The sequence below is a fragment of the Pyrus communis genome, chromosome 2 (genome assembly GCF_963583255.1).
Source record: "Pyrus communis chromosome 2, drPyrComm1.1, whole genome shotgun sequence".
Classification (NCBI taxonomy): domain Eukaryota; kingdom Viridiplantae; phylum Streptophyta; class Magnoliopsida; order Rosales; family Rosaceae; genus Pyrus; species Pyrus communis.
Window position 1 is genome coordinate 22,253,699 of NC_084804.1, and position 26,928 is coordinate 22,280,626.

General features: G+C 36.4%; 1 protein-coding gene across 1 annotated transcript; it reads left to right on the top strand.

The window, feature by feature from the left end:
* The first annotated feature begins 21,478 nt into the window (after positions 1–21,478).
* Positions 21,479–23,824, top strand: LOC137724953 (sugar carrier protein C-like). The gene is made up of 4 exons (XM_068463585.1): positions 21,479–21,611; positions 21,904–22,229; positions 22,615–23,244; positions 23,369–23,824. Exons 1-4 carry the CDS (start codon positions 21,479–21,481, stop codon positions 23,822–23,824), a joined length of 1,545 nt encoding a protein of 514 aa, XP_068319686.1.
* The last annotated feature ends 3,104 nt before the right edge of the window (positions 23,825–26,928 follow it).

Below are 26,928 nucleotides of genomic sequence, written 5' to 3' on the forward strand. Positions count from 1 at the left end.
AATTTTTATATTTTTCTTAAACCATCCAATTAAATTATTCAAATAGAAGATTGTTATAGTAATATATTCAAATGATTTTTTTGAGGACGAATAAACTACCAAAATGTTTTCGTAATAAAAAATACTACTCTTACAATCTATTTGTATTATTTTTTTAATAGAGATGAGGTCACATGTGTTGGCGAGCCCTACCTTTATTAAAGAGATTGTAGAATTGATGCTACAAATATGTAGTAAATGTAGCACTACTTTGTGGAATGAGAAACTATTAAAATGCTAGAGTTCGCCTGGTTAGCATATAATCATAATATAGGCCATGCATAGGAGAAATTTTTTATTGTGATCGAAACATGAGTGATATACCACGTGTTTTTACATAAATGGTTTTAAATTTTATTTTTTAAGTTATTAATTTTTTAACACATCCATCCCATTATTTATATAATAACATTGGTGTACCATCTCGTGTTCTGGTCCCGTTGAAAAATCTCACCATACATAGGGCATCAGTTGATCACAGTCCTCCTCCATCCTCCATGTGCATGGCTGGCTGGCTGACAAAATAGAAAGTACAAAACAGAGCAAAATGGAGGTAGATTGTTTGCCCTCCTGTTTGGGTTTCTTTCCCATCCCTCCTATTTGTGCGGTCACGGTTAAGCTACGTCAACATTTTATATTCCTATTGCTTTTTGTGTTATTATCTCTATAAAAAAAATCAATATAGAATGTTGACGTGGTTTAACCGTGACTGCACAAAATAGAAGGGGATAGGAAGGGCACCTGAACAGGAGGACAAACAATCTGTCTCCGAGCAAAATTCCTTTGCCTCCAAGTAACCATGAATGAGCTCCACGCGTCCACCAGGCTGGACTATTTTCTTATTTTCCATTAAGTAATTCATTCTATTCCATTTTCTTTATAAAATAGGGAACTTTATTTATTTTAACAAAAAAAAATTATGTTATAACTTTATTTAATAAAAAATAATTAAATATTAATAAAAAAAATCTTTAAATTTTAGTAAAAAAGATAAAAGAATTTAAATTTTAATGAAAATGACACAATTTTAATATAAAAAATTAAAAAAAAAAACCTGACGCGTGGGACCTATGCGTTCATCACAGACACTGTTTATGAAACTGAACACTATTTATGAAATTGAACATTATTTATAAAACTGAACGGTACTACACTATTTATGAAACTGAGCGGTACTACACTATTTATTGGTCCAGTTTCATAAATAGTGTCTAGTTCTTGGTCCACTTTCATAAGTAATGCCTAGTTTTGGTCATGTTTCATAAATAATGCCTAGTTATTGGGTCAAGTTTCATAAAAAGTGTATAGTAGTTGGTACAGTTTCATCAATAGTGTCTCTTACTTGGTCCGGTTTCGTAAATAGTACCCAGTTATTGGTCAACTTTATAAATAGTACCTGGTTTTTTGTCATGTTTCATAAATAATGTTTAGTTTTTGGTCCTGTTTCATAAATAGTTTCCACCTATTGGGTTTGTTTTAGAAATAATGTCTAATTCTTGGTTTTGTTTTATAAATAATGTCTACTTATATATTGGTTCAGTTTCATAAGTAATGTCTAGTTATTGGTCTAATTTCATAAATAGTGTTACTTATTGGTCAATATATATAATCTAATTCTTGATTTAATTTCAAAAGATTTGAAACTTAGACCATTTTTGGTCTTGTAAAAGCACCCATTACGCCGAAAATGATGAACCCAGAAGTGATCCTTTAGATCAAAACCTTGAGAAGATTATGGTCTTAGTAAATATATTTAAAAAGTAGTTTTCAATTGCCAAATTAAAATTCCCTCACATTTTTTACATACCTACAATAATAAATGCAGCTCTCCATCCAATTTCTTGAGTTTGGGTGTCATCTTGGAGAAACTTTTCCTTGTGCCCGTAACACAAGTGGTACACCATGTGTTATTATGTAAGTGATGAGAAATTTTATTTTTTATGTTATTAATCTTTTAACACAAGAATATCACCACTTGTATAGAGACATGTTGTGTACCACCCTGTATTCTGGGCACATTAAAAAAATCTTTCATCATCTGGACTACTATTGAAAAACAACACCACAAAAATAAAACTAGGGAATGGAATTTAGTTTGAAGTTTTTTTTTTTTTTAATTCTAAATATATATATATATATATATATATATAAATAATATGTTAATGTAGCTGACAATGGGAGAAAAGAGGGGAGTGTGAAAATGGGGGGTGGTGGGGGGACGTGCCTAGTGCGAGTTGGTCTTTTTGTGTTTATATTTTATTTTAATTTTTTATTCTTTTGTCCTTATCATTAAATAAAGTTATTAGATGATTTTTTATTTATTAAAATGCAAAGATTTGAAGCCATTTTCATTGGTTTTCTTTATAAAATACACATGCTAAGCCAGTGACTCATTTATTATGAAAATGAGTCATTTAAAAATACTCATCCTAACACCATCTCCAACCTTTGGGTTAAAACCTAAAAATTTTAACTTAGCAACAATTTTTCTCCTTCAACCATTTTGGGTTAAATTTTTAGTCCGAGAATATTAAAAAATCAATTTAGGATATTTTTTTTTATTAAAGTAATGACACATCCTGACCCAGAAAGTCTACTTGGACCCTGAATCGAGCTGTGCTGGTCGACACCTGGAAGGTGACGAAGCCATAAAATGTGATAAAGTGTAGAAAAATGTGAATAATTTGAACCTAAAACATTTAATACCAGAGTGCGTTGTGAGCGGGAGCGAACCCATTTCACACACGATGTCAGAGCATAAGTAAGGTACAGGAGTGTGGGTAAGAATCATACCCTCAGAAATATCCATCAATACTAAGATTCGCCACAGATCCTTGTCGATACAAACTCAGCAGCTAAAACCTGGAGGGCACCAAACAGAGAGTGTGAGTAAGCAATAAAACCAAGCTTCCCAAAGTTATTACCTCTCTAAAAGTAATGCCCCTAAATGTAAAACCCGTATCGTTTTCCATAAGACAAAACAACATATATACATATATCCAAACCATACTCAGAAATGGCCAAAACCACGGTTTGCCATCAACTCCACCATGCAATAATAAGTAGGCCAAATGAACTTAATCAATACAAAATGATATATTAGTCGGAGTCATCTAATATGACCTGTACAACTTATCCATATCTCATCAATCATGGCTAGCATATAAGTCGGAGTCACCTATAGTGACCTGTACGACTTATCCATATGTCATCAATCATGGCTAGCATATAAGTCGAAGTCACCTATAGTGACCTGTACGACTTATCCATATCTCATCAATCATGCTAGCCAATAGCTCAATAAGTATACCTGCACACGAGTCGGAACCACCTAAAGTGGTTTGTACGACAAGACTGGGTGTAAATAAATACGCTCAAGTGCTACGATCACGTGAAGACTGTGCGAATAATTGCGGGTCACCTACGAGTCGGAACCACCTAAAGTGGTCTGTATGACAGGACTGTGCACCTACCTTGGATCCAAGGTGAGCGTAAGGTGCGGGAGGTGAACATCATGTGAAGGACTGTACCCTGGCCACGGGCGGGAGCACTAACACCGGGGTGCAGGTTTATGAGCTATATTATATCTCAACACAATCATACTCACTAACATCACTAACATCAACATGTACTCACCTGAGGCTTACCTGGGCGTCCGCGGCGTCATATAGCACTTCAAAGCATTCACAATAGTCAAGTCCAGGTAATATCCATATGAATATGCCATGATGCAATCTAAACCCAAACATTTCATGATATTCCCAAAATATATAATACGGCGTAACATGTACAATCAATAACACCCTACTCCCAAACTATTTACTTTTGAGGGTAATCATTAGTGATAAGCCCAATTAGACCTAGTTACATTAACTATCATACTTACCTTTCCTTACGTCAATTTCTTGATTCTTCACGTATTGATTTATGATCAACATTTAATCACCAAATCATAAAGCTAAATCTCACAATTCCCACCAATGTCCCTCACATTACTCAATTCACTAAACAAGGCTATTGTCTCAATTATTTAATCTCATTTATTATATGGTTGCATCTAACGTCTTGTTAGACTGCCTACATACCCTAAACAGGGATCAAGCCATTCGTAGTTCGCAATGATTAATTGTAGGTAACAAGCATAGATCACTATAGAGGTGCTTGTGTAACTATCAATTATATGCCTATGAAAGAAAAAGACCCACTCAACTGGAGTCCACGCTTTGATTATCTTGCACGTACATCGAGACATCACGATCTATCGTCGCCTGTGACCAATTATCAAATCACGTCTCAAAGTTCTTACCGATAGAATACATAATTTACATAAAACATATCCTCAAGGACCTTCAAGAATAATTTGAGACCCATTGACCAAAAGTCAATCATCGATCAAAGATCGACGGTAGGGTCTACAACCCTGTCTAACTCGATTTGGAAGATCCACATATCAGATTTCCAATCCGTAACTTCCAAAAATCCACATTATGCTTCTAGAATAACATATTAAAATTTTATTACGATCCAACGGCAATTCCCAAAACTGATTAGCGGTTAACGATTTATTTTATGAATTTACAAATCCAATTCGGAAAGATCTGTACGTTGGATTCCCAATTTGTAAGTTCCTACATTCTTCAAATATTATGTACTACAAAGTAACAAAGTTTGGTGACGATCCAACGGTTGGATCGTCGATTCACATAAATACCTATTAACATATCGTAGAGAATTTAGGTTCCAACGATCAACCTACATCATTCAAATATCAAGACTAAATTCAAGACATTTGACATAGCCTAAAAATAGCATTGGCGGCCCACTGGCCACGCGCCGCCGTGGGTGGCGGTCGGCCGCTCCGACTCGCCGGAAAATCCAACTATTTGAAAAAATTGTCAAACTTCACAGAAATGAAGATCTCAGTGAGTGGAGCAAACTTTCATACCTGCCACGAAGTCCAAAAGTGGACAGAAGATGGTCAATTTTTCCCACAAAGCCGGCGGGTGCCTAAAACTTCCCCACGTCGATTCATCATCTACGGTGGTCCAACGGGGTCAAGGTTGGTTGGGTTTTGCTCATGGGATGATGGGATACAAAGCCCAAGTGGTGGCATCGGCCATCGCTTTGCCAATTTGCCGGAAAATCGAAAAGGGTGGTTGGAGCACTATTGATTTTTGTCAACTTTCGTGGCCTCTAACCGCCACATACCATGGTTAATCAAGGTGGTTCTTGGGTGAGTTTTGTAGAGGGGAATGAGAGCTTCAAGATGGTGGTGGTGGCATCGAAAAACTCCATCGGAATTGGCCGGAATCAGCCTTGAAAGATGGGTGGTTGGAGAGGTGTACGGACGGAACCCACGGGGAAAAGCTCCCAGCTTTTCCCTTTTTTTTTTTTTTTTTTTTTTTTTTTTTCCTTCATTTTTTTCTGATTTCTCATTGGTCCTCCACCCCTTTTAATTTGATTGGTCCCTTTTCCTCTTTACTTAAGACTGATTAGTTAGTCTTCTCACAAGGTGGGAGTTCAAATAATTTAACTACCTTTAAATAACCAACTTCAAACGTCCGTAATTATACCGTTATAATTCAGACTCGCCAACGGCTTTCGCCTATGCGTTCATAGTGACAAGTACTACAAGTATATGCTAAAAGAATAAATCATACGTCGCTCTAACCGATGATCAATGGAAGTCAAAGTCTTTGCCTCTAGGGCATTTTCATAAATTTACGCTTCTAAAATTAATAAAAATGTAAAATTTGGGACCGGTTGTCACAAGTAACTTTTGAAAAAAAAAATTATGTAGACTATCATAATTTAATTTTATAAACATTTCAACCTAAAAATATTTAGATTCCGATAAGTATTAAAAAATCTCTAAACTGACACCATGAAACTCGTGGAATACTATGAAAGAATACGAAACAAATTAAATAACTTTTAATTAATTTAGTCTTTGGAATTAAATTTGGGAAAATTTGAAATAGGTCCAATTTTATAGGCTACCTTTTGAAATAGGTCCAATTTTTAGTGACTTTTGACTTTTGAAATAGGTTCAATTTTTAATTACTTTGGACCCATATCAAAAGATCCCTTTAAATTTGGACCGTTAGATATATATATATATATATATATATATTTTTTTTTTACCATTAGATTTGATCAAATTAGATTTTAGCCATTGGATTCAATGAATTAATAAATATAAAATTAAAAAAGGTACACATATATGGTGGGTCAGCTTCACTAACTCAGGGGGAATCCTGGGCTAAATTTGCCCCATAAATGAGTTTCGGGTTAAAAATATTTGCCTCAAGGGTTGGAGCAAGTTGGGTGTGACATCCCACATCGCCCTGGGGAGTGATCCTTATATGTATATTCCCATCCCTACCTAGCACGAGGCCTTTTGGGAGCTTACTGGCTTCGGGTTCCATGGGAACTTCAAAGTTAAGCGAGTAACACACGAGAGCACTTCCAAGATGGGTGACCCATTGGGAAGTTCTTGTGTGAGTTCCCAAAACTAAAACCGTGAGGGTGTGCTGGGGGCCCAAAGCGGACAATATCGTGCTACGGTGGAGTCTGGCCCGGGAAGTGGTCCCCCCTAGGCCGAGATGTGATAATTTGGTATCAGAGCCTAACCCTGGTCGCGTGTGTACCGACGAGGACGTCGGGCCCCTAAGGGGGGGTGGATTGTGACATCCCACATCGCCCAGGGGAGTGATCCTTATATGTATATTCCTATCCCTACCTAGCACGAGACCTTTTGGGAGCTCACTGGCTTCGGGTTCCATGGGAACTTCGAAGTTAAGCAAGTAACACACGAGAGCACTCCTAGGATGGGTGACCTAGTGGGAAGTTCTCGTTTGAGTTCCCAGAAACAAAACCGTGAGGGTGTGCTGGGGGCCCAAAGCGGACAATATCGTGCTACGGTGGAGTCTGGCCCGGGAAGTGGTCCCCCCTGGGCCGATATGTGACAATTTGGTATCAGAGCTTAACCCTGGTCACGTGTGTGCCGATGAGGACGTCGGGCCCCTAAGGGGGGTGGATTGTGACATCCCACATCGCCCAGGGGAGTGATCCTTATATGTATATTCCCATCCCTACCTAGCACGAGGTCTTTTGGGAGCTCACTGGCTTCGGGTTCCATGGGAACTTCGAAGTTAAGCGAGTAACGCACGAGAGCACTCCTAGGATGGGTGACCCATTGGGAAGTTCTCGTGTGAGTTCCCAGAAACAAAACCGTGAAGGTGTGCTGGGGGTCCAAAGTGGACAATTCGACTGTTTTAGGATAGTTCATTTATTAGCCATACTTTGTATGAAAAAGCGTAATTTCATTAGCACGTTATATTTACCTAAATGGTTTCATTTCTAGGTGAAATGCATTGCAAGGACTCTCGATACTACGAGGTGGGTTCGACTCGCCGACATGATCTGTAAGTAGGTCTTTTCTTTGATATATATATATATATATATATATATATATATATATATATAGGTTAGTTTCCATATATACAATTATTAATAAATTTATTGGTTAGTTTCCATATATACAATTATTAATAAATTCTCTATGTGATTGCCATGATTAAACTTACGTTTATAAGAAATGCCTTATTGTTGGGAAATGATGAAATAATCCTATGGGATGCACAAGTAAGTTTACTATAAGGAGATGCCTTGATTGTATTTATGGTCATGAATAGTACGATATTGATTAGAATTGTTGAATGGCTGTGGTATGACTATATTGATGTTATGTGCTTATCGTTTGCTGCACTGATGTTGGTACTCACCCAGACTAGGGCATGTCTTTCATGTGTATGTGCACATTGCACAGTACGCTCACTTTGGATCCATTGTAGGTGCCAGTCTTGTCATACAGGTTGCCATAGGCAACTTCGACTTGTATGTGTTGCGCATAGCACTAGTTTTCACGTGATTGTAGTACTAGAGTGTATATTATTATTACACCCAATCCTGTTCATGTCATAATATCTCTACATGAACTCTTGCGCCACTATGTGTCAATGAGCACCAGATATGATATGTTGCTTATGTGAGATTTTGTGATTATGGATGTCATGCTCTTATTTACGAGATATTGTGCCATAATGAATTCTTGAGATTTTGCAGGCTACGGTACCTATTTTATTATTATACTTAGTATATATATTTTGGAAACTATACTGGTTTTACAGCGAGGGGTTATTATGCTTTCAAAAAGGATTTTTGCAAAGATTTGTTTCTAGGCCCGCTCACCCTTGTTTTTTGCCCCTCTAGGTTTTATTGCTGAGCTTGCATGTTGACGAGGATTCTTGACAAATCTTGATGTAGATGATTACCTTCGATGGTATAGTTCTCACCCTATCTTATTGTACTGTACTTATGCTCTGACATCACGTGTGAAATGGGTTCATTCCCGCTCACCGCGCACTCTATTACTTAGGCACTTTTTGGTTTAAATTTATACACATTTTCCACATCACTACACTTTATGGCTTCGTCACCTTCCATGTGTTAGCCAGCACGGCTCGGTTCGAAGTCCAAGTGGACATTTCGGGTTGGGGTGTGTCAATGTACCTGTTGTTCAAATTTTAGGATAAAAATTTACCTGTTCTTATTTAACAATAATGTATCCACAATTTTATTTTTGTATGAATATAATTTACCTACTTTTTGATTTTATACGAAACTAACTTACCTACTGTGACAATAATGTATCTACAATACTACACAAAAAATTTACCTTTTTTAACAACAATAGTGTATCTACAATTTTATTTGGGAAGTGTTATTTACACTCCAAAAATCTCATTCTACATTCCTCACAAGTGTATTTTTCTTTCCTAATATAGAAAGTTTGGAGTGTAGAATGAGATTTTTGGAGTGCTAATAACAATTCCCTATTTATTTTTGTATGAATATAATTTACCTACAATTTAACTTTTCAAAAAATGTATCTTCTATTTTATGTTTTACTATTATATATATGTTTTACTATTATATATATGTTTCTGTGTTCGCAAAATAATTTATCTAAAGTTATATAGTTAAGAGATATTGTAATGCATTATATTAATCCATTATTAGACTGGTAAAAGAAATTGTTAAAAACGTTAGCCATAATGGTTGGCTAATAATGGTTGTATGAGAACAGTTATAGAAAGTTGTGGCATAAATTGTAAATAACTTATATTAATAGGTTACTTGTTTTCTTGTGTGGCAATTTATTTAAATTTTGGGTTTTTATTGGATGTTGATTCATAGGTGGGTTTTTATTTGAGATATATGAGTTGTATGATCCTATATCTAAACAAACCATGTTTTTATTATTAATAGTAAAGAACAATCTTTCCTAGCAATAAATAAAACAAGTTTAAATTGCTCAAAAGTCGCAATAAAACGTTTGGAATTGTTTCTTAACAGAAATAACTTATAGGGAGGCAGGCAAAAGGGACTCCCAATTTTGAGTACCACAATTGAAAAACTTAGGATACCTACGAGACATTTATGACCTAACGCGTGAGAAACTAAGGACAAAAATACATTTTGTTATTGACATGCTATCTGCCTCTGTATGATAACATGTAAATGCGTTTTGTGATTGACATGTTATCTACCAATATCATCAGCATCTTAAAGTTACAATAAAAATAACGGATCACCTGTGTGTAGAGAAGAACTGGTTTAACAGTGGCTAAAGTTGAACTCGTAGTCATCAATGTTTTTATGGGAGCTTCCACCTTCATCAACTGCGTTTGTAGCCAATTCTCTTCATCTGAGGGCATTTCATTTTATTTCTTTCTCATTTTCTTCTTCTATGTTTCTCATATACATTGTTCTACTACTACTTGCCTTACAAGTTACAACCCTTTTCTCATCACTCGGAGCTGTAAGCCCTAATTTTCACATATCCTTGGCATTGGCTTTTTAGTCAGTCCATTCCGACAACACCCTATTTTGAATCGTTGATGAAAGCTTCTTACTAAACATTGAAAGGCCATGACATGGATGCATTAATAAACAATACAGTCAACTGGGAGCCCTGAGCTACCCAAGCTTCTCAAGTAGCTCAGCCAATTAAAGTTTGTGACCCTACTTTTTGATAGCTCTCTAAACAAACCTTCACGCTAGTTGTTCCAACTCCAGCTCCACCTGTTTCATCGTGGCCATCAGAGATGATCTCTAGCGCTATGTCTCGTGACACTAAGTCTCCACCAAAATTAGTTAGAAGCGTGCTTCTTGTACAAATTAATTGTAGCTATGTTTCAATATTTTTGTACAAATTGTTAAGAGTTGCTGCAAATTGTTTACTGCTCAGAAGAATGAAGATGAAGCACAAAACCTGTCTAGGAAATGAAGGGGTTAAAACTAACTACCTTGTCAGCCAAGTCATCTTTACACGTGGGAAGATGTGAAGTTGTTGCATAGGTCCAAAAGCCTAAAGGTGACAAGCATCTATTAAACAAGTGACCCCATTGGAGTTGTGTCTTGGTTACAAGAGAGAATCTTTTGTGTACGTAATAGACTTCTCAAAATTTTTGTAAATAAACCATGCATAATATTACTTAATTATTTGAGATGCTAATACAGAAGTTTTAGCAGAGACGGAGAGCCAGTATTTGTAGCATATTTTCTCAGAGGGCTATTTTCTTTAATTGAAAGAAGTTTGGTCGCTCCATTAGTGCTTCACAAACAGCATATGGTGATGCCATTGCAACCACAACCCCTTTGTCTTTAACTTCGTCAAATGCATCCTTGAATTCCTTTAAGTCTTTCAAGCTGCGTGGGATAAAAGAATGTTGAAATACCAACTGAAATCCCTTCTCTATTGCCCCTAATCTAGTTTTTGTTGAAGCGCCATTGCTTTAAAATTGTTCAAAAATGTGACTTAAATTTGGATATCAGCTAAACTTATCAAACAAACAGAATCTTTTACCTAGTTGACAATATCTCTTCTCGTTGCCTTTGCCTATCTTAACTCTTCCAGTTGCTACTCCCATCATTGAAAGAGCATTCTCGGCCATCAAATTTATGATGAATCGATTGAGAAATCCGTTGGAGATCAATGGATGAATGATAACATGGTTGTTTTTATAGAGAGAAATATTTGATGGTATTGATAATGTAGTTGGATGCTATGCTTTCAGAACCTGAAAACACGTCGAGAGATATCGTAAGATGTTGTATGAAAATCTTATGGATTAATATATAAGTATTTTGTCTAGTAAATTCTTTAACTTTTTTTATTCATGACTTTATTGTGTAAGGATGCCCCCATCCATACAAATTTATGGCTTTGTCCTTGTATCTGTATGTCACATAACTACTCAAACCTTTGGCATCGGAAAGCTTGCACTCATCTTGATTGAGTGATTATAAACACAATTCTCTTATGACAAATGAAACAATAACACGTGTACAAAGTAATAATTGCATTAATGTAAATTTAGGTTTACAACATCTGAGGTTGTAAAGTATATGTGTATGGCTATTGATCCGAAGGTCGCAGTGACGATCTCAAATGAGCGGATGCTGCAAGGTTTGGCTTATGGCGATGGAGGAACCGGCACGTGTAGGGGTACTTGGTGGTTCTTTACAGATGTGATAAAGAATGTAGAGAGCTTTTTGATCTTCTGAGTGTTTGAGGCTTGAGAGTTTTGAGCATTTAGGTGTGTGGATGTATTTCTGAGCCCCATTCTTTGTCGAGCCTCATAATTATAAGTTCTCCAAGTCTTGATTGAGGCTTGACTTGGTCTTGATTTTTGGACTTGATTTGGGGTTGGTTCGTGATTTAACTTCATCAAATAATCTTTGATTTAATCAAATAAATCAATCACATTTCAACCTTAATTGGCCATCCTTGATTTGTCATTTTTTTTAGTACAACGATGTATTTTACACTAGGGAAAGGGGGAGTTCGGCTAAGCCACACAATGGACAACCTAATTTTGTATCGAATTCACCATCTACGAGATTCGAACCTAAGATTTCTTACTTACAAGTGAAGAGGAATACCACAAGACTGTAGTACTGAGTGCCTTGATTTGGCATTTTAAATCAGTTAGTTAGTTTGATTTAAATGAAATTAATTAAAGAATTAATAAAGACAATTCCTTAATTAATTTTCACCAGTTGTTGACGCGTGTCACTCTTGATGACTCATATAGTTTTGATGAATCATGTGCCATGTGTACTATTTGTGAGACACACAATGCAAGCGTAAGCCCTTACATGTTGAAAATTTAATGTGTTGGTGAACATTTACTTCATCGAAATTTAGACGTCTACAAATGCCCCCACTTCAAGGTGCGACGTATACATGTCCTTGTCATGTGTAGAAGGTACGTTTCAAAGTCCCTTTGCATAGTGAATGTACTTTGACAACTATGCTTTGAAGTCCCCCTGCATAGGACTTGATCCAAGAGTGATGAACACTTGATCCTGAATCGGGTTGGAAGTTTCTTCAAGGGCCATCGAGGCTTGGTCTTAAACAATTTCACATGGTGAGTGATCTTTTGCTTTAGTGGTGGATGAATCAGCACATGTTTCTTGCGCTTGTTGATTATCCATGATCTTGATGAAAAATACAAGTATGTTTAGTGTTTGCTTTGGCCAGAGAGCTTTCTAGTTTCTCTAAAGGCTTGGACTTACTTCATTTCTCTGAAGTCGAATTTTATCAAGAGTGGTGACACTATCTTGAACCATTCTTGTGAATTCTTTAAGGTCGTGAAGACTTGATCTCAAACAAATCGGCATCACAACTAGTGTCACGTGGTGGGTGGTCTTTGACTTTAGTGTGGATGAATCGGCATTTATTGTGCTTGGTGATTCTCCACGAGCTTGATGAAGAACATGAGTGTAAGCCTTGAAATGAAACATGGTTGATGAATTTGTAATTTGAAGTCATCCTCCAAGTAAGTTTAGTGAGCGATTTCATGCTTGCTCTAGGTACCACCATTAATTAACATGAAATGAGAGGCATATGAGGGCCAATTAAGATGGATTTGTAATTTGATTCAAGCCTCCCATCTTCTTTTAGACTTGTGATTTGATGCTTTCCCTTTTCTTTTGATTGAGATGCACACTTTACACATTTGGCACCATAAATGTTATGTCTCGATCCCGAGATACGTCTAGAATCAACACTTAAAGGTAGGAAAATAATGGTACAACATATAATATATGGGGTGACTATGACTCATACATACAATATAAACAAGAGCTTCACTAAAAATAACTTAACAATATAGGGTGATGATACCTATTTTGAGTGTACCGCCAACATAGCCGACCTATTGGAAATTCTCTTCCTTAACCGCTACTTGTTACTCTACAAAACAACCCTACGATGTGGGATTGTTGCACCTAGCAAAACAAAACCAGGATAAGCTGTGAAACTCATGTGAGTGACAATAATACAATATATGTGAATATAAGAAAGATCAAATGATTAAATTAGAAGTAGTGTCTACGTCCACACATGACTTTCTTCTGAATACTTGCTCAATCTGTCGATCTAATTACCATAATTATCATTTGATCGTTCTCTTCGGATTGTGACTCACCACTCACCTTTCATCATTTTCCAAATGATCACAAACATCCAATTGCCACATATTTCATAATTTAACCATCATACGTCTCATTAATACATAGAAGATACATCTCATTAATATGTATAACAATGATTCTTAATTTTAAATCTCACCACACGTCTTTCGAGTTAACAATAGTGATGCGGGATTTAAACGCACACAAATTAAACCCTCTTTTTGTCAATTGTAGTATATGTATAAGTAGGGATCGTTCTGGACCGGGGATTAGGAGGGATTGTTAATCACTTGGATTTGACTCAAAAACGTAAAAACACAATATAAAACACTATACTAGACTCAAAGAATGCAAAACTAAACTTTAAAACACTCAAGCAAACTAAAAGACTCAAAACAGCACAAACACACTCAAATCTGCCTAAAAACCACTTTCTGGGCAGTTTTGAGTATAAACACAAATTTGGACGAAATTAAGTTGTAACTTGACTCAAGACTCTTAAAAACTCAAACTAAATGTAATTCTAACTAATCTAACACTTTAAAATAAATGGGGGATTGGTTTTGACGAATTTAAAACTAAAACAGAAACTTGGAAACAAAACAGAATGTAAAGATGAATGTGATGATATTGAATGGATTGAAGCTAGCTAAGGGGTTCATCTCCACACATGTTACACTTGCATAATAAAAAGATTTCCAATTGCATTTCAATAAATTATGAAACTCATCACCCCAGGTTAATTAGGTCTGCTTAAATTAACCGTCAAGTTTTCCTTAAGTTAATGAATTGGATGGGTTAGCGCAACGCAATTCACAACATTCTCCAAAAGTCCTTTACGTGAACAGCACAATAAAGATACAATCAAAGATCATTAAGCATTATGAAAACTATAAGGGTTGACGAGGCATTCGTTACTATGATGAGCATGAAACTCGTGCCAAGAATTCATTTAACGCGATTGTTTATAAGCAACCTCCACTGCTTGTGAATATAATATCATAACGATTAGGTGAAACTCACTTATATTCTAGCGTCATATTCATGCATGAAAATTAAGCGTGCACTCTCAATAAACATACATAAATAAGTTATCAATCAAACGGTTAAACAAATTGAATCCACAACTTATGAAACGCAATTAGAAGTAATCAAATCAAAATGCAAGCATAAACATTTATTTCAAATCCCCCCCTAGCCAAGGGGGGTTTAGTTCCTCATGGTACAAAACAAAGAGAATCAAAGAAACACCTAAACATTCCAACAACTCAAACTTGAATTGTATGAACGTTTAGGCTCTCTTCTCTTCCATTCCTCATTCGTACAAAACAAAGAGTATTGAAATTAAACATTGAAATCAAAGAAACACCTAAACATTCCAACAACTCAAACTTGAATTGTATGAACGTTTAGGCACTCTTCTCTTCCTCTTCGTTCTAGCACAAGGTCTAAGGATAGTTTGATGGTGTGAATGGTTTGGGGAGTGGTGGAGGAATGGAAGAGGAGTGGTGGAAATGGAAGGATGGTGTTTGGATTGTAAGGGAGAGTCACGGCACAAAGATGGTTTGATGGTCTACATTTCTGCAATGGATGAGTGAATATGGAAGAGTGTATGAATGAGTGAATGAGAATTGTGGCTAAAATGCATGCTTATTTATAGGTAAATACGAGGGAACATGACAGCTAGGAGGTGGGTGGAAATCTGAAATGGTGGTGGGAGATGCATGTGGCTGATTTATGCATGTGATTAAAGGGTGAGAATGCATGTGCTTTGACAGAAATGAAAGGGAATGCATGTGCAATGAGTGTGGAGTGAATGATTGAATGCATGTGGCTGATAGGTATGAATGATTATGGTTGCATGTGGGTGGAAATGCATGTGAATGCATTGTTTGTTGGGAAATAATGGGAACTCACGGCATTGGCAGATTTCTGGTGGTTGTGAGGTGGAAAATGCATGTGTTTGCATGTGAATTAAAGCTATATGTGGCTGCAATGATGAAATGGATGGGAGTGCATGTGGCTTGGGTGGAATGAAGGGGATGCAATCTGAAATGGAAGATGGAATGGGATGCAAGGCAATTATGGTGTTTGTGTGAATGATGGCAGATTGTGTATGTGAATGATTAGGGTGAATGTGCATGTGCTTTGACAGCTAGGATGAATTAATTAAAGGGAGTGCATGTGGGTGAATGTGTGGCTAATTTGTGGTGCAATGATGAAGGAATAATCTGGAAATGCAAGGTGAAATGAAGTGGAATGACAATGAGTGCATGTTAGTTGAATATGTGGCTGATTGTTTATGTTGAGAAGTGAATGAATGCACCGGTTGATGAATGGGAAAAATTGCTGAATGATGAAGAGTGTCACGGCTTGGGGAGTGCATGATGATGGGTGCATGTGATTGAAATGCATGTGGAATGAATGAAATGCATTGATATGCACGGCAAAGGAAGTGGAATTTCTGAAATGGTTTAAATGTCCTAAAACTAAAGGGAACAAGGTTCCAACACTTTGGTCTTCAATTAGGTCTTCAATTTCGTCCAACACTTTGGCTCCAAGCATAAGCTATCCATCCTTAGCCCAAAAGTGCTCCAAAAGTCTCCAAAATGCATCTTTTTGCTCCTTTAGCCCTTTGGACCTACAAACACACGAAAATAGCTTAAAGTACTAAAATTACTAAGTACTAGCAACATAAATGCAAGAAAACAAGCAAACTAAGGTGCATAAATATGCTCCTATCAAATAGTCATTATACAACCCCAAGTTGGGTAGGAAGGACACACCATCAATAATACAATCAAGTGTATGACTGATATTAGTATCTTTTTCATCATTGTATCTTTGTTTCTATCGAGTAGGAATGAGTCATATCCAAATCCGTTCACTTTAGATACACTATCAAGTAAACTGTTTGATTCAACTCTTTCTAGATTAAGGCACACATGCATTCAATCTCTTCTTTCCTATGTGAATAAATACTAGGGCTATAGAGAGACACAATTCGGCTGTAGCCTACAATAGGTAACCGAATAGGATGTGGTCCCCCATTGCGAATTAACCAAGTAGAATCACTCATGAGAGTAGTGATAGACGGTAATCACCCAATGTGGATTAACTTGGTGGGATCACCCCCAAACTACGTATGGCATACCTAGGTAACGAGGATGGCCTAATGTAGTTTAACCAGACGCGACCCTAGGGTTGCCTAATGCAATTAACCAGTTGTAACCCTCAAATAGTATGGTCCTCCTATGCGGATTAACCAGGCTGGGCCATCTATGTACAACAACTACACGATGCAGATTCCAATTTGATGTTACATCACCCCATGTACTGGGTTAACAGTACTCTACTAGCCCTTCCATTTCACAATCATTTGAAACATAACATAAATATATTTTTGATAACACTATCAGGTAAACATAACATAGTAGCTCTCATTTCCATGAAATCATTTGTAAATCTATGTTATATCCACATAGTATAACAAGGAAGTTTCACGGGTAACCATACCAATAATATTAAAGTCATTCACTTGAAGTCCGTTTTTCATTAAGACATTAACTTAAATTAAGACATTAAAGATTGTTAGGTTGTTAATTAACGAGGAGGGCAATTGTACGACACCATTATCTTCAGAATAATGTAATGCAGGTTGGGAGATTATATCGCACCACTCAAGTTAGTAGTCAAATTAAATATACAGTGTAGGATGGACGATTATATTGCACCATCTAAAATTAAATATGCAGTGCCAGATGAGCAATTATACCGCAATATCTAAATTTGCAATAAAATTAAATAAAATTAAGTATTAGGTTAGTAGTCAGGAGCTACACCAAATAAGAAATAAAAAATTTAAGATGGACTGCCAATTTAGTTCATGAATTATTACCTGAGTGAAAATTAGCTCCGTAAACTAAATTTATTTTTTTTCCAGAAAAATTAGTCTTTGAATTATACACATCTGCCAATTACAACTTTGATATTAGATTCGAAGCTACTATATTTAATTTTCCGTCAATTTAAGTCACGTTACTTGCATGTGATACACATTGGAGGGTAGATTGATAATTTTTCATAAAGAAATAGTGTATGGAATTAACTTTAGAGGGTAAATTAGACATTAGATTCGCAACCTAAATGAAATGCTAGGGGCTTATGGGCGAGAAAAAGATAGTTACACTCTAAAATGTATAAAGTGACTTAAGCTGACGAAAAATTGAATAAACTAGCTTTGAATATTATATTAGAGATGAAATTAGCAATTTTTAATGAATTTAGGGATTTATTTTACGAAAAAAATAATTCAGGGACCTAATTTTCATTGAGATGATAGTTCAGGGACTAAATCGGCACTTCACCCAAAAATTTAAGTGGACTGTGGTTATTAACATGAGGACTAGGATAAGGTATATTGGTAGCAGATCTTCATTGTGGTAGCAAGGGATCACAAAGCAGGTGAGGAAGAGAACGAAAGATGAACAGTATGATCCTAATGGGAAACATTTTTCGGCGAAGGAAATGAAAACTAGTTAGGGTTAGAGAGTCCTATTGATAATGTGTTATAAATAGGTAAATAGAGAGAGAGAACCGTTGCTAGAAATTGAAGTGGAACGGGAGCAATGTATCATGCTATTTATTTTTTTAACTGTATTAGACAATGGATGTAGAAGAAGAGATGGGAGGGAGATTTGTATTATCAGTTTCTGCTTTTGATCTTGTGTGTTGTTTGTGAGGAAAAAGTAAGTTGTTTTGATGTATTTTTTGAGTCACCATATGACTCTTTTATATAGGCAAAAGTCACAAACAAACAACTACAATCTTACACAATCACAAAGGAAAGAATGATGTAGCAACTAGTGAGAACTATTTCTTGACCACTACCTCTCAATAGGTTCTGAAAATATAATATAAAATATAATATAATATAATACCTCCATTTTAGCTTTAAAGTCATAGAAAATCTGCTTAAATCGCTGCTGGTCTGTTAACTGGACTTCTTGAAGAACATAGCTAACCTGTAATAACGTGAAATGAATGCATTAACAACCAAAAGTTGCAACGATAATACAGTGGAAAAGGGTAAAAACCTAGTGAGTAATGGTACACCAATTGCATGCCCAGAAACCTCCTCCCAATGCGAAGAAAATAGCAGTGAAGAGATTTTTTATTAAGAAAAGGTAACCACTCCGCAGCTTATGATTGATTACCTCGGTGGGAACAGGATTAGGTTCCTTGGAAATATCTCGCAGAAGAGACCTGGAACACTTCTCAAAGCTTCGGGTGGGTCATTAGTTTTCTTCTTCAGTCGCAGCTCCTCCGAACACAGTCAAAACGTTCCGTGCAAAATTTTACAGTTGATAACATGTATTTATATTTGCTAACGGAAGTTGATGTGGATTTTTCAGTAAGATTTTCCCCATACCCCATTAGAGGAGAGAAAACAGCCTTAGACCGTTCCTTTGAGTCATTACAATCGACCAGAGCATTAAGGAAAGGCCTTGCAGAATTGATCCAATGTGAAACACTCTTCAACCTAATCCTAAATAGAGGTTGAAGGAGGTGAAAATTAACTTCGGAAGAACCTCCAAATCCATTTTTAAACAAGGCTAATTTGTTCAGTGGAGAAAAACTGAGGATACCGATTACATCTAACAAATGTAAGAGTGTATTAGACCATAGCACTAACTAGAAGCATGTACTAAATATTAAAAAAGAACAATAAGTTGCACGTACAAAAATGTTTCAGAATATTAAAAAACTTGTAAAACATATTAATTTATAAACTTTCGAGATTACTCTGTTGTTGATAATTGCAAGTGTACAATATCGTCCAAGTAATATAGTGATAAGTAGAGTGTCATTCAAATAAGGGTCGGATTAACCTAAATTTACTATTGAGATTGACTTCAGACTACACTTAAATAAAAGAAGGATTACGATGACAACTTCAAATATGAAAAGAAACGAAATGAAAGTAAAAATAATAATTGATCGAACACGAAGTAAAAGTGAGTGAATTATGCAAGATTAATTTATGGAAGCACTAGGACATCAGGTTCCTCATTCTCAATCCCATCTAATCCCGTTATTCATATTAAATTCAAATTATTCCCATGTTGCTAGCAATTATCCCTTGATTCGTCAACATTTCTTGTCAGAATATACTAACCGTGTTTCTAACTATTACCCATGCTATGTCGAGCCACATATATGGATAACTGAAACCCTTTACACTCAATGGATAATTACACGATAATACACAAATCATAACCAGTATGTCTACTCAATTATGTAATTCATGGTAATTGTTATGAGAAGCAATCTATTAAACTCAACCTATTAGTCGCAATTTAGTTCTTCACACAAATAATGGCCAGTTATTTGATAACGACGAAGCACAATAACAATTACTCAACATGGAAAATAACTGATATTAATATATAATAACGAAAATTATATGTTCATGATAAGAGTACACCCTATTCCTAGCAAAAGGACTTAATTCATGATTAAACTAATGACAAACATGAATGAATTCAATGGCATAAAAGAAACCCAAAACTCCAATTCTGTATTCGTGTGCGAGTATGCCCTGGAAATATGCAATCTTCTTCCCTTGCGGCACACCCCGATTAGGCTCTCAATCCCCCCTCCTTATTCTTCCCTCGTTTGCCTCCTAATAAGGACTTAGAATCCTTGTCCCCTTTGGAAAAGTCCAACCGGCACTTTTTATAAAGCCCAAATTGAACTTAATTTGATAAAACCCAAATTCCAGCACCACTCTCATATAGTAGCAGTCCACTTCGTTATTCTTTCATACTTGCCTTATAATTCTTCTTAAAAATCCACACTTATCTCCGACTATTATTTCTACAAAACTCACACAAAACACATCAAACTCGCCAATTTAATATAAAATCATGACCAAATAATAAGTAAAAGACGTATAAACATGCATATAAAATCAACCTAACATACTCCGATTCTGAAAATTCTGAATTTAAAAACCGTGGTCCGATCCAATATGATTCTGAAAATTTAGAATGAAAATATAAACTTGATTTCGATCGGATTTGTCCGAAAAATTGATAAACGTTTATCATCCTCATATACATCCATATTCGGGAAACACGAGACTTCCTTTAATCAGGTAAGATAAGTACTCCTAATCCAATTACTAATTGGTCTTTGATTTTTTTTTGTTAGTAAAATAATTCACCTAATATATGTTTTTATCGTATTAATATGGATTAATTTTATCTTATTTGGATTTAATATCCTTTATCCTTTCATTGTCAAAGTTAATTAAACTTGAGCTTGCAAATTGTAAATTTGACCTTTGTCAATCCAAAAACAAATCTCAGCCTGCTAAGTTGTTAAATTAAATTAACCCAACAGCCACCTGTTTCACAGAGAAATAAACAACACTGCTGCCTACGAAAAAGAAAAACCCTACAGAATTAGGGTTACAAGAAGGATATATAGCGTTGTTTCATGGATTTTTTTTTAATTTTTTTTAACAAACGATATTATCTACCTAAAGATTTAAATTTAAAAAATATGAATTAATTAGAGTCCGGGTTTTGTGGGAGTGTATCCTTGATATGTCTGTTATAGAGAATGGCAAGGAGTGGAAAGAAAGTTGGCTGGGAAGGGAAGTAATAATCAGTTATCGAGTACAAAAGCAATTTCAAATCATTTGGACTTCCGACTTGTCAGTTGGTTTTTCACTTAGATTCTTGATCCGGATAAGATCACTCATTATGCAGACAAGATTAGTAAATCTTCCACTATAAATATCACCTCCCACTCTCAATGTACTTTTCTCTTAATTTCATTCTTCCAAGTTGTTATCTCTCAGTGTTTTCTCTTCTACACAACAATGGCTGGGGGCGGAATAGGTCCGACGAAAGGTGGAAAAGAATATCCGGGCAAACTCACTGCTAGGGTCCTTCTCACATGTATGGTGGCAGCTACCGGTGGTTTGATCTTTGGCTACGATCTCGGAGTTTCAGGTACACAACATGTGTTCTTTATCACAGTCCAAATTTTGTTTTATACATATGCATTCTTTAATTCTTAGATTATTGTGTTATTGTTTGCAACGTCATTTGTACAACCAAAACATGTATTAATTCTTGGTCTATGAATACGAATTTATATGAATTATACAAGTTTGAAAATTGACATCTATGCTTGTGAAAAACCAATAAATATATCGTTATTTGACAACAGAGAGTATCCATATAATTTTTATTTTGTGTTCTTATAAAATATTGTATTTAATATTGATTGATTATTATGCAGGTGGTGTGACATCAATGGATTCTTTCCTGAAAAAGTTTTTTCCAGAGGTTTACATTAAGGAATCTACGATCAAACCTTCCGATGACCAGTACTGCAAGTTCGACAGCCAGAAGTTGACGCTCTTCACATCGTCATTATACTTAGCTGCTCTTGTGTCATGTCTTTGTGCATCAACTGTAACCAGAAAGTTTGGTAGGAGGCTTACAATGTTTTTGGGTGGAGTTCTATTCTTGATTGGTGCACTCCTCAATGCGGGCGCTCAATACCTTTGGATGCTTGTTGTTGGTCGAATACTCCTCGGTTTTGGCATTGGATGTGCCAATCAGGTACCACCATCGCCATCTCCCGATAGCCTATAAATTTTAGTTGCTTTGCTTGATTCCATATTGTACCACATTTATATATAAATGGGTCTGGCAAGTTGAAAGCCTCTTATATATTAGACCATTAAAGTTGGTTAACTAAGAAAACCACACCTAATGAACTGTAAAAATTGATCGAGTTCCAAAACATGGTCTAAATTCAGTATTTTTTTTACCTTAAATGTGGTTAAGGTTAATTTTATCTCATGTTTTATTTGATTTTTTCAGTTTTCATGTGCTCGAGTTCCTAAATGTGGTCTGAATTCAATATGTTTCTTTACCTTAAATGTGTTTAGATTACTTAATTTTATCTCGTGTTTTATTTACTTGTTTCAAATTTCATGTGCAGTCTGTGCCAATTTATGTTTCTGAGGTAGCCCCATACAAATACCGTGGTGCTTTAAACATGATGTTCCAATTGTCAATCACTATTGGAATACTTGCTGCTGGTGTCATAAACTATTTTTTTGCTGAGATCAAAGGAGGTTGGGGATGGCGCTTGAGTTTGGGTGGTGCTGCAGTCCCTGCAATTATGATCATGATCGGCGCGCTAGTGTTACCAGAAACTCCAAACTCTTTGGTTGAGCGTGGCAAGAATGAGGAAGCCAAATCTCAGCTCCTCAAAATTAGAGGCGTCGCCAATGTTGACGAGGAGTTTGATGACCTAGTTGCGGCGAGTGATGCATCTAAGTTGGTCAAATATCCCTGGGGAACCTTGTTGACGAAGAAATACAGACCTCAGCTTGTTTTTGCACTTGCAATTCCTGCCTTTCAGCAACTCACCGGCATGAATGTGATCACATTTTACGCCCCCGTCTTGTTCAAAACAATGGGATTTGGAAGTAGCGCTTCTCTCATGTCCACCGTTATCACCAACGCTGTTAACGCCATAGCAACCCTTGTTTCGATTTTCACTGTTGATAAGGTTGGAAGGAGGACCCTTTTCATTGAGGGTGGTGCTCAAATGTTCCTCACTCAGGTTTAGTTCCTTTTCTTTCTCAGCTTTTCTTCATTTTCTCTTCCATTTTCCTTCATAATTTTCATTATTTCATAAGGAACAAATTCAATTTAACGTGTCTTAATCTTTTTTTGCCATTTAATAGGTGATTATTGGAATTGCAATAGCTGTTAAATTTGGGGTTAGTGGCAACCCTGGTGAATTGTCCAAGGGTTTTGTTGATGGCTTGCTGGCGTGCATTTGTGTATATGTTGCTGGATTTGCATGGTCTTGGGGACCTCTAGGATGGTTGGTGCCAAGTGAAATTTTCCCTCTTGAAGTAAGGTCAGCTGCTCAATCGATCAACGTTGCTACCAACATGATCTTCACCTTCGTCATAGCTCAAGTTTTCACCACAATGCTTTGCCACTTTAAGTTCGGCTTGTTCTTCTTCTTCGCGTTCTGGGTCCTAATAATGAACGCCTTCATTTACAAGTTTTTACCAGAAACTAAAGGGGTTCCGATCGAAGAAATGCACACTATTTGGCAGAAGCACCCATTTTGGAAGAAGTATGTCCTTCAAGACAAAGCAATGGCCAAGGGAGGACATGGTGATGTCTAGACTTTTTTGCTCGGTTTATCTTAGGGTTTTTTATCTTTTAAATTTTTATTTACCTGGAGGTTTAATTTCACTTTGTTGGATATCATTATTAGATTTGTTTTTTGCAAATTTTATTTCTGTAGAATGATTAAGTTGTGAGATAACTTTGGGTGCTTATTAGATTAAAGCTTATTTGTTTATTTAATTACTGAGTTTTATTTGTTTCCATTAATCTATAAAAAAAAAGCTTCGTTATCTTAGGCTGCTGATGTAAGAAGAGGGGGGATTTAGCGCACTGTCAGTTGCATTGGACTCGTTATAAACCTCCAGGATGCCCAGTATTTTGGTAGATTTTTCAAATTCTTAGCGGATCGGTACAGATTTACCAAACTACTGGATCACCCACCGACAGTGACGAATTCAGAATTTTAAACTCGGGGGGTTCCAATTATAAAGGTCAAAAAAATTATAGACAAAAATAACTTTGAAAATTTAAATATAATACATTTCATTCAAAAATCAAATGCAAAACAATATTACAAATTATAAAATCATAATTAAGGCGTCTATTACGAGGTTTCATAAGTTACTAAGGAATACCTAAGTTATTGATTATCTAATATGAACTACTAAATTTAAAACACCGGTTAAATAAAACTCTCTTTAAACTCTCACTATCTTTCTAACCAAACACATCATTTTTCTCTTTTACTGGTTTCCAAGCATCCACCTTCTCTCTCACTAAGAACAAAGTTGCCATACCTCCACCAACCGTCTCCCTCCCCATTCTCCCAAAGCCATGGTAGCTCCACCCCCAAATTTCACCAACCCATGACATATCATATCCATCTTACTAACCTTATGAAGGAAATTTCACCCATAAGAAAAATTACTAAGATGGTTGAAATAATTTAGGGAAATTTGGGCTTATGTACTGCCTCTACTAGACGACAGAGAAAGGTTGGAGGAGAAGTGGGTGGCATCGACGGATAAGACCATGGCAGAAGCAAGGAGGAGAGAGGCATGAAGGGTCCCTATTTTCTTTCTTCTCTGTGCACGGTCATCTTCTCCGAGAAGAAGACAGCTTTTGTAACCTGCAACCTACAACCTACACAGACCTCATGCTTGAGTACGAGGGGTCCTCGGAAAATTTATAGTAGTGATTTAGGATCACCAATGGGTCCTGAGACCTCCCAGGTCCCTATGTGGATCCGTCCTTGCCCACCGAAGGCTGCATGAACTTGTCACGAATGACAAATGTGTGACATTACTAGGCTTTGCCATGAATATCAGTTGAGCAAGTGAACCACAAGTGAAAATTAATACATTGTGACGGACGATCTGAGGAAAACTTGAAGAACAAAATTATATAGAAAACAGTGTTAAAAAATGTATCTACTTCGCTGAGCATTATCTCAGCTTTGGGGGGCTTCTTTGCTTGACGGTTTAAATATCGCTCCCTTTTCTCCTTATCTGCTACATCAACATCAGCTTCAGATGCCAGTAGAACAATGACTCCGTTGTCTTTGAATGCATCCATTGCACTCCAAATTCTTTCAAGTCCTTTAAGCTGCGGGATGGACAAAGCAGTGACGAGTAAAAAACAGAACATGGGTTGACATAAAATCGCCACAGGCGCATACCCTTCGCTGTTGAAGGTACAAAGATTGAAAATGGAATGGTAATGAATAGAGATCATTGTACTTGTACAAAGATAGGTGGTAAACTAATCGACTAAGGTGAGGTTGAAACAAGAATTAAATACCCTTCTAACACTTTTCTGATCTAGTTCTAGCGGTGAGTAACACTTTTAAAGCTATTCAATGGACAATTTAAGCATGCGTAGAACGATGGTACATGGAATGTTGAAACGGCAAGGTCCTGGAAATGAACAAAATCAGTACGTCAATCAAGAAGATGCATCGTCCGAACCAGTCTTTAAGGGTTCATGTAAAGATGGTTACCTGTACCCATTTACTTTCTTTGCCTACATACATTGCCTTGTACGTTCAGAACTCTTCATGAAATAGAAATATACTTTGAAACTAAAAATCTACATGGTATCAGAGTGGGTTATCCCTTGTGTAAAAGCCCAAGGGCCATATGTGCTCACATGTCACCTAGTTGTTGTCCACATGTAGACTTGAAAATCGGCCACACGTGTGGGGGTGTGTTAAGAGTGATGTGTGGACAAATTGTCCCACATTGGTGAGGGATTGGCTTAGCTATGGGCTTATATGGTCTTGGGGCTATTCCCCATATTGCCAATTGGTTTTATGGTAGAACCCCAATTTTTACATGGTATCAGAGCAGTGTCATCCTTGACCTGTCTTTGCCCATTTTGTTTCCATTGTTGTTCTTTTTTGAGTTTATGTAATGGTTGAAGAAAGCTCAGTTAATCTTGAGGGAGAAAGCTCTCAGGTATCTCCTTCGAGTTTTTTAGAAGCTAAGGTCAATACCAACCAGCGCTTATGCTTAGTGCTGTTGAATGAACTTAATTACCTTCCTTGGTCTAGGGTAGTTTCACTTGCTCTAGGAGGAAAGGGAAAGTTATGGTTCATTAATGGAAGTGTTGAAACCCCAGACTCTTCTTCCTTAGCCTATGAAGCATAGCTGCGCAAGGATCAATTCGTCATGTCCTTGTTGCTCAACACCATGGAAAAACATGTTGCTGAGATATTTAGTTACTCTGAATCTTTACAAGATTTGTGGAAATCTGTGAAGGATATGTATGGAAACTAGAATAATTATGCTCGGGTATTCCAGTTGAAAAAAAGATATTGCTTGCCTTCAACAAGAAAAGAAGTACTTTGTTCAACATCTTGGCAGTTTGAAGACTATATGGAAAGAGTTGGACGTATACATTTCTCACACCATGAATCCTACTATTCTTCTCAAAAAAGCTGAAGAGGATAAGATTTATCAACTGCTTGCAAGTCTCAGCTCAGAATATGAGGATCTTAGGAGTCAAATATTAATGAGTATGGAGCTACCATCATTCAAGACTATTTGTGCTACGGTGCAACGTAGTAAAGAAGCAAGAAGGAGGGTGATGAATATGGAGTCTAATCTCAAGTTATTAGAGGCTCAATGTTATGCTACAAACCACAGGTACCATGATTCCT